Consider the following 13,928-nt stretch of genomic DNA (forward strand, 5'->3'; position numbering starts at 1 on the left):
AAACTTGAGAGTGGGTCCTCTCTGGGGAAAGCTGCGTGCTCGATGACTTTTGACATGCTTGTTGGCAATGCCTCCAACTTTGAGGAACTCCGGGACTTCAGGTGCTGCTCCCTGAGCTGCCACATTCCACAGCAGTTGTACGGGTTGCAGAGGGCGTTAAAGAAATGGGAGCTCCCCAGCACCCCTGTCTGTGTTGTGAAGTGCCATGGGTGCACTGTGCTGACTGCCCCAAGGGCGAGGCAGTGCGGGCACCGGCTGCTGGGCGAGGGGTGCAAGCAGGTGCCAAGTATCATCGTGTGTGGCTCTGGAGCCCGTGGTGGCAGCAGGGCTGGGGTGCACAGGCTGCGCGGTGGGCAGTGTGCTGGCAGGAGATGCTTGCCCAACCTCCCTGCTGCCTCTCCTGGCTCCCTGTGCCTTGGAGGCATCTGTCCCCGCCCAGCGCTGGCTGGCTGGAGTTCACCGTGTGTCATGAAGTGTGTAATGATCTTGTAATGATCTTTTGTATCTTGTATCTCTTCTAACGATCGTAGGAGTGGATGGGGACCTGTCCTGGACTGCCTGGGGAACGCATGCTGGGATGCAGAGAGTGGGGCTGAGTGAGGGTAGGCATCGCCAGGCTTGAACTGCTGGACCTGGATTTGTGTTGCTTTTGTCTTTTATGTCAGAAACCTAGAAGGACGAGGAAGAGCCAGGTGGGTTGCTGAAAGCTCTCATGCTGTGGATCACTGCTGCAGCAACTGGCTGTGGTGAACATCTTCAAAAAGCAGCGGGGTGGCTGGTGGTGCAGGCAAGGCTTTGAGGACACATCTGACTTATTGGTGTGGTTGGAGGCAAAGCTGAGCCGTTGCTTTGGAGAAACAAGTGTGTGTGTGTTGCTACAGCATGCTGTTCTCAGACCCCAGTTTTGATGTTCAAGATCAAAACCTGCGTGTCAGGGTCGCTTCCTTCAGCTACAGAGGAGATGAATCTCCAGTCTGTTCTTGCATTAAGCATTTGGTGTTTCCTTTTTTTTAAACACTATCCCATATAAATACATGCTTCAACATAGGCCTGTAAAGTAGAAGAGCAAACTACTGTTTATAATCGCTTGTGTGCACCTGTAAATCTGTGGAGGAAATCTCATCGCCACTGCTTAGAAATCTGCATTCAATGAGGAATGGAAATTGAGAAATTGGCCGTTGAGGAATGGAAATGTCCCTGTGTCTCCTCATTATGATTTTGTAACAAGCTCTTAAAAATGTTGGTTTTTTCAGCATGGCCCAAATTCTGGATCCTTTCTTGGAAGGCAAGAAAAATTGTACCAAGATGAGTAACACAGTGTCTACTCCAGGCTTTAATCACGTTACTCAGCCACGTCAGGTCCTGCTGCGGTGCTCAGCATTGATCTGGAGAGATGATGAAAGAGCTCTTCCCTCTCTAAGGCTTCTTAGGTTAGGATTACTGGAGACAGTGTTTGCAAAGGTAAGAGGGGCAGCAGCAGCCACCAGAAGAGCCTGCTTGTGCCCCACGGCACAGTGTGTTTCCCACGTTACAGCGTGCTGCCAGTTCAGCCTTAGTGGTGCCCCGCCGTGACGTTGTGTGGGTGGAGGCAGCCCACCGAGCTGCGCGCCCACCGAGCTGTGCCTGCCTGGGCTGCTAACGCTGAGGCAGCTCTGCTGAGCCTGCAGCACTGGCAGAGTCTTGCTCTTCTCGGCTGGGCTGGGCTGGGGTTTTATCACAGCGGAACAGTGTCTGTGACCGGAGTTCTGTAACTCAGGATCCATGGCCTATAGAGCAGCCAAGGAAAAGGTGGGATGAGCAATGGCCAGCGGTCAGTGATCTGTCCCATGTGAAACGAAGCAATTCTCCAGCAGCCAGAGCTGTGCTTGGGGTCCAGTCCTCATCCTTCTGTGGAGGGGAGGAGTCCTCGGCTCTGCCTCTCCCCTCTCGCGCAGGATGCCGGAGGTGTTGTCATTCCTCTTGCTCTGTTTGTGGCCCCGTACGCCGCAGTGGAAAAGCAGCCGCCTCTGCCCGCGTGGGCTGCTGGAAAGGGTGGCTGGCCGGTGGGTGTGCGCTGGGCTGGTTACTCAGCCCCTGCCTGGCTGCGCAGCCCTTGGGTGCCCCACGGGTGCATGGCTGCTGAGCGCAGCCGCTTCCCCAGTGCAGTTCTGTGCGAGCAGGCCACTGCTGGGCTGGGCCCGCCGTGCGTGCGTCCTGCCTCAGCGGGGGAGGAGCAGGTGGCTACCCCCAGCTTGCCGCCGAGGGCGGAAGCATTTTGAGGTTTGCTGTTGATGCTTTCATTGAGCTGCAGCATCTGAGCTGGGGCTTCGCTGCCGGAGCGATGCAGGTGTATAAAGGCAGAGCTGGGTCTTCCCCCAGGGCTCAGTCGGGGGCAGCCCCGGCAGGCTTTGGCTGCCGTATGGAAGATCACACCAAGCCCATCCCGCTCCCGGCCATGCAGCAGAACTTGAACTACGTGTACCCCCAGGTCTTTTGGGTGGACGGCTGCACCAGTGCAAGTGCTTCCAGCCCCTCGGCACCCCCTGTCACTCCTTTCCCACCACCGGTACCTGACCGAAGGACAAAGCCAGGGCACAACAGGGAAAGGAGGAGCGTTGGCTTCCTGGTGATCTTCATGCTGATCCTGCTAGCCCTCACTGGAGTGGGGCTGAGCATGTTTCAGATCTTCCACCTGGAGAAGGAACTGGCTGAACTCAGAGAGGTGAGATCTGCTTGGCCGGTCACAAGATGCTCTGGGGAAACAGGATGAAAAGGAAAACTTAAAACTGGGTTTGAGATGCTTGGGGGGTGCAAAACTCCCCAAGGGGCAGGCTGGTGGCACCTAAATGTCTGTCACACCAGTGTAAGTGCGGCTGCTCGTTACTGTGCGGGACTGCTCTACTGGCGGCTGATAGATCTGGATGTCTTCATGTTGCCGAGTGCTGCGGGGGCTCTCTCCCTGTGTATCTCCTAGCACTCTGGAGGTCCCCATGAGCACACAGAATCAGCCACTGTCAAAGATAGTCCTTGGCTGCTTTACATATGCCCTTAAGGCTCTCACTCTGCTAAGATATCTTGTCACTCTTCTTTTTTGACAGTCTGCCAGCACTGAGCACATCCCTCCAGCTCTGGAGAAACTCATAGGTGAGTTGATATACGTAGAGGAGGAACTCCTCTGTGTCAGCTTGCAGGGATGCTCCTGTCAAACTCTTCCCTCTCCTAATCCCGGGGGCAAAGACAGAGTCGCAGCTTGATGCTCTGAGGTGCTGATTTCACTGGTTTCCCTGGAAAAAGAGCTTTATCTCTGGGGTGTGGGGATGGGGTCCTGCACCCTGCCTGCTGAGGTGGCAGCCACAGGTTCCTGGGACAAGGTGCCTCTCCCTTGGGACCTCCCAGGCTGTGGGGCAGCGGTACCGGGGGGCTCTGCTGTAAGAGTGAGTTTCTGGATGTCCTAACATGCAGCAGCAATATGGAGGAGATTGGAGATGGGCTCTGTACGTGTCGCTGCGTTCTCTCCTTACTCTTCTAAGACTTCTGGGAGCTTGTGGAGGGTTCTGTGGTCTTTAGGGGTGGGGGATTCATGCCCACCCTTGAGAGCGCAACTTTTTTCTAAAATCTTTTGTTACAAGTCTCACTGTGGCCAAAACTAGTTGAGAAGAGTCTTGATGATATGTGGGGTATCTTTCTTGAGAAAAGTCCTTTCGGTGAAATCGAAACTTTCCACAAGAACCTGTTGAATTTTCTAAATTTCGTTTAGCAAAACCCAGAGAGTTTAAATTAGAATGGAACAATTTAAAAATAATACTTTGAGCTTCTGAACTATTATTTTACTTTTACAGTCTATGTTAGTATTATCAGCCAGTATTTAAAGACAACCAAGTCTGAAAGCAATTTTCAGATTCCTTAACAATTTTTGCTAGATCTGAAGATTTTTATTTTTATTTTTATTCCCTTGAGGATTTTAGTTAGTAGGAAAGTTGATCTCTTTTCACATTTGTTCTCCTATTGAGTGAAAGCAAATTTGGAAATCGCAAAATTCTCTGGAAAGGACAGTCCTGGTTCCCATAAACTCCCATATCAATGCATTTTGTCATCTGTTGCCTAGGGGAAGGGGAGCTGCCATTTTAACTGGCTGCTCAGTGCCCTGATCACAGGCTACTTTAGCAGTAGCTGAGCATAATTCATAAATAATAACTCTGAACTTCTTGAGTGGGTTGGAGAATTAAACGAAGCCAGGGAAACAGTGTAAAGGAGAAAGGGGAGAGGAGGAGAAAATTCAGTTGACTTGAAAAAAGAAAAGGCTGTTTCTAAAATTTGAGAATGTGATGCCTGGAAATAGATGCTGAGAAGAAGGGAAGGATGGAGTGCGATAGGATCCAAATGCCAAGTCACCGTAACTGGCCCATCTCTCCAGGGGGAACAGAACCCCCCAGGGAGGGCAGAATTTTCCCAGCTGTGCTTTGCCCTCTCTGAGGACAAGCTCTGCCTGGCCAGCAGGATGGTTTGCAGGTTTTCTCAAGTGTGATCTGGTTGTAAGGAGGGTTGGTACTCAGCTGACAGAAGCCCGCTGCCATGGGTACCTCTGGGGGCAATAGAGCAGGCTTATCTATGACGGGACATGAGACTTGGCATGGACCTGAGATGCTGGGTAAAGAGGCAGGTTTGTCCCTCTCCTACACCCTGAGTGAGAGGCCTCTGCTCAAACTCACCAATCGCGCCATTGTAAGATGAAAGCTCTCCTTGCTCTTTCCCCTTGCTCTTCATCACAGTTGGATCCTTTGCTGCAACTCTTCCTTTTTATCTCCTCCTCTTGCCCTGCAGTGTTTGCCCAAACACTGCTCTGCCTCGCTGCTCTAAGCCACATGCTTGTGTGCCCTGTGCTGCTCTGAATCTGCCCCATTTCAACCCCTGGTTGGCTCCCTCTGCTCTCTGGGCTGGCTTCCCCATGGAGCACATGGCTAACGTCTTCCCCCTTTTTGTGCAGGGCAGAAGGAGCAGTCAATGGAAAAGGAAGCAAGGAAGGCAGCACACCTAACAGGTATGTGCTGGGAGGCGAGCGGGACTGGGGGCCGGGGATAGAGCAGATGTGGCTGGACTGAGGGGTGGCATGGTCGTAGCTGTGAGGAGCCCACCTCACACAGGCTTTCCTATTTTCCTTTGGTAACACGTGTGCTCTGACAGCGGGAAGTTATGCCACAGCTAAAATCTTCCCCTGGTTTAGGCTTTTCAGTGAGGGCTCTGTTTTGGGTTTGTGCGTGAGGCAGGTGGCTGTCATGAGTTGCTGGCGTTGGGCGAGGTGAAGGTGAGAGCTCCCACCAGCACGAGGTTGGGGCACACTTCCCATGCTGCAGACCAGGGCCTGGAGAAGAGTTGTCTTGTTGTGACACAAGGTGTGACTTGAGGGGTAAGAAACCCCCATGCAACTGCTTGTACTTACCACGCTTTTTCCTCTTGATTTGGCTTCCAGGGAATCCAAGCCAGCGGGACCTCCCTCTGGAGTGGGAACCCATCTCCGGGCATGCCTTCACCGACGGCATTCAGTACCATGAGCAGGGTCTCGTCGTCAATGAGACCGGCCTGTACTTCGTGTATTCCAACGTGCTCTTCCGAGGCAGCATCTGCAGCAGCCAGATGTTGACCCACATTGTCTACAAGAAAAACCCAACCTTGCCAGGCAGCCACGTGCTGATGGAGGACAAAGGCATCAACTACTGTACGGGCCAGAAAACATGGGCCCGGAAAAGCTACCTAGGGGCTTTATTCAAGCTCAGGAAGATGGACAGTTTGCACGTCAATGTTTCTAAAATAGCTCTGGTTAATTTTGAGGAATCTAAGACATTCTTCGGCTTATTTAAGCTTTGAATGGGGCTGTTGGACCCCATACTAGGATGCATGAGGGGTTGAGTGCTGACTGAAGGCAGTGGCCAAGCTAGGGTCTTGCACCATGAAGCCCACCAAGAAGCCACGTCTTAGCCTTCAGTGGAAGAGGGCTTAAGCACCTGGTGAATGCTTGAAAGCAGTTCTCTGGGAAGCACCAGGGCTGTACTGCACGAACCTGAAGAGAATTGCGTATTTTCCCCCTCTGAAAAAAACCAACAAACTGAAAATGTAGTGTGTTGAAGACCCTGTTGAAACTCACTACTTGCTACCTGAGAAGATGCTGGTGGCAGCAGACCCACAGGGTGTCATGGCCCTGGTGGACTTGGGCCAGCCAGTGGGTATTGAGGAGACCCCCTGAGGCAGGGCTGCTGGTACCTGGGCCGTGCCATGCCACACTGCAGGCAGTGGTGTGGAAATGAGTAGTCCGGAGTTCTCAGCTGCCTGCCCCGAGCCATGGCTGGCCACCCTGGCCAGGCATCTGGCACTGACTGCTGTACAACAGGCGCCCACCTGCTAGCTGGCGTGTTATGTGTGATATGTTCATTTTGTGTTAAGTTATCAACTGTTCCTGTCCCAGAAAATGTCCCCAAACCCCTTTATTTAACTCATCTTGACTGCCTTGCAAGGGATGTGCCAGAAGCAGGGGTGCCATGAAGGGTGTCCCAACCCTGGAGAGAAACCCCTACTGCACTGTGGTGGTGCGGCTGTGGGGGGAGGCCATGTTCTCTGCTGATGGGACCTGAACGACACAGAGAAGTGGAGGGCGGTGGGACCAGAGATGAAAGCAGCAACTTCAACTCCCTTCCAGTCCTTTTGTTCCCCATGGATTCCCCACGGAGACTTGGTCTTGCCACCCCCTTTATGGTGCAGGTAGAGGTGTGCTGGCCACCATCAATGGCATGGCTTCGGCTGCCCCCCTTGTCACAGGATATTCTCTTCTGAGCAAAACACAGATGGTAAATAAAGATATATTTTTATAGTAAGCAGCACTGTCCTCTCCTCATTTGGCACAGCAGGCTTCTGCAATGGTCAAAGCCCTGAAGGCCCCTGCGATCAGGCACCAGCACCCTGCTCCTTCTCCAGCAGCGTGGCAGAAACCCGGAAGCCTGACCCCACTTCACTGCCCGCTTGGCAGGGCACAGGCTGTCAGCCACAGAGTCCTGGGGGTCCAGCATCTAAACATCAGGGGATTTGGGGACCAGGGAGGTGTGATGTGGGCAATGCAGATCAGACATCCCAAGCCCAGTTTGGCCATCAGGATGCAGACTGATCTCAAAACACGGGCTGGAGCTTGAGGGGAAGAGCCAGACACTTGTTGCCAAGCAGAAGCACTGCCATCCCTGAAGGCACTGTGCTCTTCCTAGTGCCCTCTGGCCCCAGCAGCACTTCCCACGTGGCAGCTGAAAAGGAAGCTTTGGTGTTAAAAAAAAAAAGACATTATTTGCTCACTCTGTCTGGTCCATGGAGCATTTTTCTTGCACACATTAACCCCGAGGCTTTCTGCCACACTGCACACAAAGGCTGCGGCTGTGGTGTGTCAGCATGCATCCTTGCCTGTCATCCATCCTTCCTGCAGCTCTCCTGTTGGTCATGGTGAACCAGCACCTCTTCAGCAACCTGCAGCATTTATTTCCTTTTCCATGGTTTTGCTCTCGGCTCGGTAGCATGTGGCCTGTGGTTTGGTCTCGATTGCTTCAGGGAAACCTATTTCTTTGAAACTTGCAAGTGGACTGGCTACTGGTCCAGCCAGCATGAAGTGAACCTGCAGATGTCTGCTCAAACAACTGTTGCTGCACTCAGCTATTTCCAGTGAATTTCTCAGGATGGAAAATGCCTCAAAAGGTCAGAGTTTAGGGACCATTTGGCTGGATCGGTGCTTTCTCACTGTCCTCACTCCCTCCCTGTATATCAGAGAGGCAAACCACACAGCGTGGCAATGGAGGTACTGGATCCAGACCCTGCCAGGGAAGCTGGAAGTTGCTATAACATCTTCTGATTGCTGTGCTGCATGTGGGGAGCGGGCATCTGTATTACACGTGCCTTCAGGCTTGCAGCTATTTCTGTAGCACAACTAGCAGAGCACATTGCATGCTTCCTTTCTTTACGGACAGGCAGCTTGGAGAGAGACAGGGCACTCGGTGCCCAGATGAAATGAGCACTGAGGTTATGCTCTCCGCTAGTACTGTATTGGTGAAGGGTTGGAAAACTCCCAAGGGTTTCTGTAAGTCAACACCCAGTAAGTCATCTCAGTTGTCAATGCAGCCTGCTCTGGGGGCAGGGTGCAGTAATTGCTGTTCCTGCACATTGCGGGGGGGATGGCAGGGATCTGTTAGCCTTTTTATCTGAAATGCTAAAGGCAATGCAGACCTGCACATTTCAGAGACAGTGGCACAGTGGGGTGGACAGTCATGTTATAAAAAAAGCACTGGCATCTCCTGAGGCAGACAGAGCTGGCTTATCCTTGCAGGATAACGCTGGGTGCTGCTAGGCTTCCTCCTGAATCAGAGCGCCCGTGTCTGTGTTGAGTCAGCGGCCCAGCTGCCTGTAGGTGTGTTTCTGCTTTGTGATCCCTTCCTCAAACATCGCTCTGAACTTCCCAGGGCGAATCCACTGCTTGGCTTGTGGGCTCTGACTAAAGATTCAAAGTAAGGTCATGACAGGATTAGACAATTTCAAATTGCATAGAGTCAATTCATAGACTGCTTATGCCACAAAGGCTTTATTAAAGTAATCTGTTTATCTTGCTAATAAGCTCTTCATTTAGGTAAATACTTGCTTATTGTTACCATTAAATACCTAATATTTAACACTGAGGTTATTAATAGGTCTTGGACTATATATAAAGTTATTTAACAAAAATACTCCGATCGACATTTATTTTGAACTGATCAAGTATTTTATTCCCTTCTCAACAAGGGAAGGGTGTCTGCACTAGAAAGGATTTCTTAAGTCCATCGGCAGGGCTGGCCATTGTGATTTTTTTTTCTGTCTCAAGAAAAGTAAGTGACTCTTCCCTGCAGGTCCTGTTTCTGGGCTGTGGTGGTCTGAACTGACCTCCTCTCTCCTGATGGAGCAGCCTGGGCCATGTGTGGAGGTACCCTAGGGTCTGGGCATCATGTAACAGGGCTTCAGAGAGACTCCTCTCTGTGGAGAACATGGCTGGAAAGAAGTGCCAAGCCCAGATCATCTGCTGATAAGAGGTTTCTGGTCTTTTCCCTCTGCCTGGGGCTCTTCTGGGATTCACATCACTTTTTCCTAGGCACAGGCATGCTTTGCTACATGATCCAGTTGAGGGACCTGCCCAGCGCTGAGCCAGTGGGCATGCCGCAGACACACAGACAGCTCTCACGGTCAGCTGAACCCTTTCCAGGAGGTACCTGTGTGCTTGGGTGTGTAGCTGGCCAAATCAAGGCTCTGCATGACATACAAACATTTGTGCTGCTATCAAGCAGACTGCTACCAAGTGCAGCGAGCTGCTTGATAGACATAGGGCCTCTTTTGTGGTTGATGTGTATCAGAGGCTGCGCCCCGTTTACTTACGGAAAGGGGAAGGCAGCATGCTAGTGTCTTAAAAATCTTGGGTTGGCTCAGTATGTACAGTAACCAAGCTGGAAGAAGGGGTTGCATTATAGAAAGGACAGTATGGATATGGTCATTGCTTATTCTACAGCAAAAGCACAATGGAAGCAAAGGGACACCCGCTGAGCTCTGACAGACACAGTATAAACAGAGAATGAGGCAGGATGAGCAATGAGCAGGGCTGATGTGCGATGGGTGCTGTTTCTCACAAATCTGTGGACGTGAGAAGTACTGTGCTGGCAAACAGTCCTGCCAGTGCCTGCTGCAGCTCCTTCCCTGGCAAAGAAACCCAGGTCAGGGGGAGAAACATCCCCTGGACAGGTATGGACAGCATCCCCTCCATCAATACTGCCTACTGCATCCTGGCTCTTTACCTATCCGCAGTCACTCCTGACGGGGAGGGAGGTGAGTGGTGCACAGCAAAGCCCTGGAGGGCACCTGTAATGCAAGAGCAAAAGGAGCTGGTCTCCAGCTGATCCCCAGCATGGGCTGAGGCATCAGGGTGTCAGAGACAAGAAATGGAGCTACAGCATGGACGAGCGCTTGACAGGCTTGCTCAGATACACATCTTGGCTCAGAAACCTCACAGCTCAGCTGTAGTTAGATGGAACTGTCACTGTTGAGATGTGTTATATATGACTGTTGCTGTAGGGTGAGCATGAGTAAGAATGGAAGAGCTGATAGGTCTGAAGCCATTCAAATCCTGTGAGTTCAGGCAATGACCTATTTGATCTGACAAGTTTCATTGTTGCTCTGGTTGGTTTTTTGGGGGTTGATTTTTTTGTTTGTTTGTTTTGTTTTGCTTATTCATTTACCTGAAGCCAGCCTTGGGCTTTCTAAGTTTCTGTTATGATATCTTCTGGGGTTACTTCTTCCAGCCCACGGAACTGTAAATACTCTGTCAAATTTTTACCAGGTTGGGAAGAAGCATCGTCTAGTGATTAGAGAGGGGAGAAAAAGGGAAGGGAGGTGAACTTAAATATTAGTATTATTTTTCTAGTACTCCGGTGTGTGGTCGTATTACATCATGGTTACAAACGTGTAATTTTAAGAATGACTAAGTGGCTGAGGTTTAATGCAAAAGAGTGGATGAGGTGATTAGAGAGGAAGAGTTTTGATGCAGGATGAGGCAAGCTGCATGTGAATTTCTGGTTGATTTTAGTTTTAAAAAAAAAAGGAGAAGAAAAGCTTGACAGCTTGTTGCTGATTCATCTCTCCAGGTAACACAGAGAGTCAAATGTTCCATTCCCTGTACATGACACAGCCCTGACACAGGAGACATGGGGCTGCAGGCTGTGGTGCAGGAGACCACTGGCAGTGCAACAGTGTCTTCTGCCAGGCAGAGGGGTGAAGAGATGCCAAGTTCCCCAGCTCCCACCTGTGGTATGACCAGCAATGCTGCTTTAGGATCCTACCAGTAGGCACTGATCCGGCCAGGACATCGGCAGTCATGTGAAGAGGCACATATAGGCTTTCTGTTGTGAGGACTCATGTTTTTTTTTAAAATAAGCTGCACTTTCCTCTGGGTAGCAAAAAGACAAAAAGCTCTAGGTGGAGTAACAAACTCCAAGATGCTTTTCTCTGCCTCAGCTGTCTCACCATTCCTCAGCGTACTCTGCATGACTCAGCCCTCTGTACAGACAACCAGCTTCTCTCCCCTACTTACAACCCATCGTAGAGATTTTACATCCCTCTCTCTTTCCCATATTCCACAACCAGTTTCCTTCAACAGCAGCTGAAAAAGCCTCCTTGGCCAGTTTCCTTTTGTCATTGGGAATTCCTCCAGTTCCCCTTTGTCAGGTCATTCTTGGGGAGTGAAAGCCTGCTGGTCCGCTACTACTGAGATGTGCAGCTTGGAAACCTGCACTGGCCAGGGAGTAGCTACCTTTTGAGCCACCTGAATGACTGTCAAAACTGAACTGTGTGTTCTCCTGAGCCCTGTGCTGGGGACGTGCAGTTCTCCTGCCATTGCTAGTGAGGTTCATGTCAACTCAGAGGCAAAAGATTTCAGAAAAAGGCATCAGAGAGGGAGATTTTTCTCTCCTAATTGAAACAGTCTATAGGCCAGCCACCTATGCTGGAGGTGTGATGAACATGAAATTCCCTAAGCAGGGTGCAATCTGTTCATGGCTAGTGCAATTCTCAGCTGTCACGGGGTCAACCAAAAAAATGGTACAAGCTGCCTCATTTCAGCACAGGCTCTGAAGGACGTGCTGACAGAGCGGCTCACTGCCGTTCTCTTTATCTGTGCTCCCTGCTGAGGTTTCTGTGTGGAGAACAGGTATCCAAGATCTGGCTTTCCTTGAAGTCCTGAAAGAGAAATCCAAATCACAGATCAGAAATGCTCCAGCAACAAAAGAGGGTGTAATTTGCTCTAATTCCCTGCTTGGTTTCAATTGGGAAGGACCAGGAGAAATTCAGCATATTCAGTAGATAAATCCCATTGCTGCACTTGGTTTGAATGAGGGCAGGCTAGCTGGCTAGCTTTTAAATAAGCAGCAGATGTGTGCTGTTGCAGCCTTTGCAACGTTCCTTGCTGTTGTGCTCTGAAATTGGCACAATTAGACCACTAACTATTGAGTGGTCCTGCCAGGTTGTGTGCGGCTGTTGTGCATGTGCTGCTTTGCCACTAAGAGCTAATGTAAGGCTTGGATGTGGCAGGGAGTTATTGTGGCGTAGCCAGCTATGTCTGTTAGCAGAGCTGTGGCCCTAGCAAACATGGTATTGCTGTCAGGGCTGTTGAAGTTTGGGGGTGGAGGGGCGTTTCTGCCTCCTGCTTGCAGCTGCACTTTCTTGTTTTTCTGTGCTGCCAAGGACTTGAGCGAAGAGCTTTGGGAGGGCTCCTCTACCGCCCTGCTGTGTGAGTTTGCTGCAAGGGTAGGGAATTACCTTTTTGAAGGTTTGCTTGAAACTCCCCACTTGCATCCTAGAGAGACCCTGCTTGCTGTGCTGGAGGATGTGACTCAGGCAAGGCTATTAGAAAGAAGAGGATGGTAACTTCTTGATTCAGCTCGAACCACCCTTAGGTACCATCTCCCTGCCCCTGAAGCATTTATTTTGTCTTCACATGCATTTTATTCTGCACAGAGAGGAGTTAAGTGGTAAGACATAGTGTGATCCATCTGTCAGTCTATGCTTCCGCGTAGGCATTATACCTAGTGTCCTCCCAATCACAGATTAAGCATGTTTCAGACCTGGCAGGATTATCTATGCCATGCTACAAGAGGAGCACCAGTGCTGTGCACTGGGCCTTCAGATGTGTAACTTGCATTTAGATGCCAATGTAACTTGCTGCTCAGAGTGATCCCTGCTCCAAGAGTGCACACAGGATGGAAAAGATACAGAGATGGTTCCCCAGTCTGGGATAAAAACCCGGGGAAGCCTGTCCTCGATGCCTCTCCCAGCATGTATCAGTGCAATGAAGGCTAGTGACATCATCTGCTTAGGGTGCCAAGGAAAACCATGCCACAGAACTCCTCCTCACTTCCCCTTGTGCTAGAAAATGTAATTAGAAAGGCTTCTGGTTGCAGGTGTAGCAGAAGCCATCCTGTAGGTCTTGTAATTGCTGTGGATTTTGTGATTTCTACTTTGTTAGCTCATCAGACAGGCTGAGGAGAGAAACAGAGAGCATGGGAGAACCTGAAAATGGGCTTGGCCTTTTGCACTGAGGGGCAGGGGCAAGCCTTGTCCTGGCAGTGAACAGAACACCAACAGCACCCGTCCCTGCTGGCACCAGGCTCTTCGCTGAGGGCTGGTGGTGGCCACAAGTGGCACCGAGCACTAAGAGCTTCTTCCTCCACCCACTGATTGGTCTTTCCTGCAGGACCCTGGCCTGAAAGGTCTGACAAGCATTCCATCCAGAGTTGTTCTCCCCACCACTATCCTTTGTCTTTATGCAGACAAAGTAAACAAAAATCCAGTCCTGTTACTTGGAGAGAGCTGGAGGATACACCAAGGGGGTGAAGTAAGAGGACATGGGGACACTGTGGCAGGCGTAAAGGCTGCCGTGCTCAAGACTGCTGTTTGGGACTGTTGGGGCTGAATGCAGAGCAAACCAAAAGCTGTACAACCACTGAATTCTTTGAAAAACAAATCCTAAAATTGGCACTTGGTAGTAGCGCTTTCATTTCTCTGCGTTTCAGCTCATTGCCTGTAAACCATGCTTAGCACCTAACTTTACAGGACACTGAGAAGAAAAGCTTGCTAATTTCTCCGCAGTGCTCATATTGGGGTTATGATCAGTGTCAAAAGCGCTTAAGGAAATGGTGACAGTGGTGAACTTCTCCCCTCCACCAGACCACAGCCCAGTCGAAACAGCACACTGAGCCCTCCAGAGAGACAATAGGGTTATACGAACAAGGGACATGGCTTAAAGAAAAGAAACTAACCTTTATTATCTTAAATCACTGACTCTCCAAGAACCTCACTTAGACAAGCGTTGCTTCTTTGTACAGCCTTTTTGGGAAGTTTGACCTCTTGTGACCAAATTG

General features: G+C 50.6%; 1 protein-coding gene across 1 annotated transcript; it reads left to right on the top strand.

The window, feature by feature from the left end:
• The first annotated feature begins 2,320 nt into the window (after positions 1–2,320).
• Positions 2,321–6,490, top strand: FASLG (Fas ligand). Its single transcript, XM_040611129.1, has 4 exons — positions 2,321–2,701; positions 3,078–3,123; positions 4,964–5,017; positions 5,447–6,490. Exons 1-4 carry the CDS (start codon positions 2,321–2,323, stop codon positions 5,839–5,841), a joined length of 876 nt encoding a protein of 291 aa, XP_040467063.1. The 3' UTR covers positions 5,842–6,490.
• The last annotated feature ends 7,438 nt before the right edge of the window (positions 6,491–13,928 follow it).

This window comes from Falco naumanni, chromosome 11, assembly GCF_017639655.2.
Source record: "Falco naumanni isolate bFalNau1 chromosome 11, bFalNau1.pat, whole genome shotgun sequence".
NCBI classification, from domain to species: domain Eukaryota; kingdom Metazoa; phylum Chordata; class Aves; order Falconiformes; family Falconidae; genus Falco; species Falco naumanni.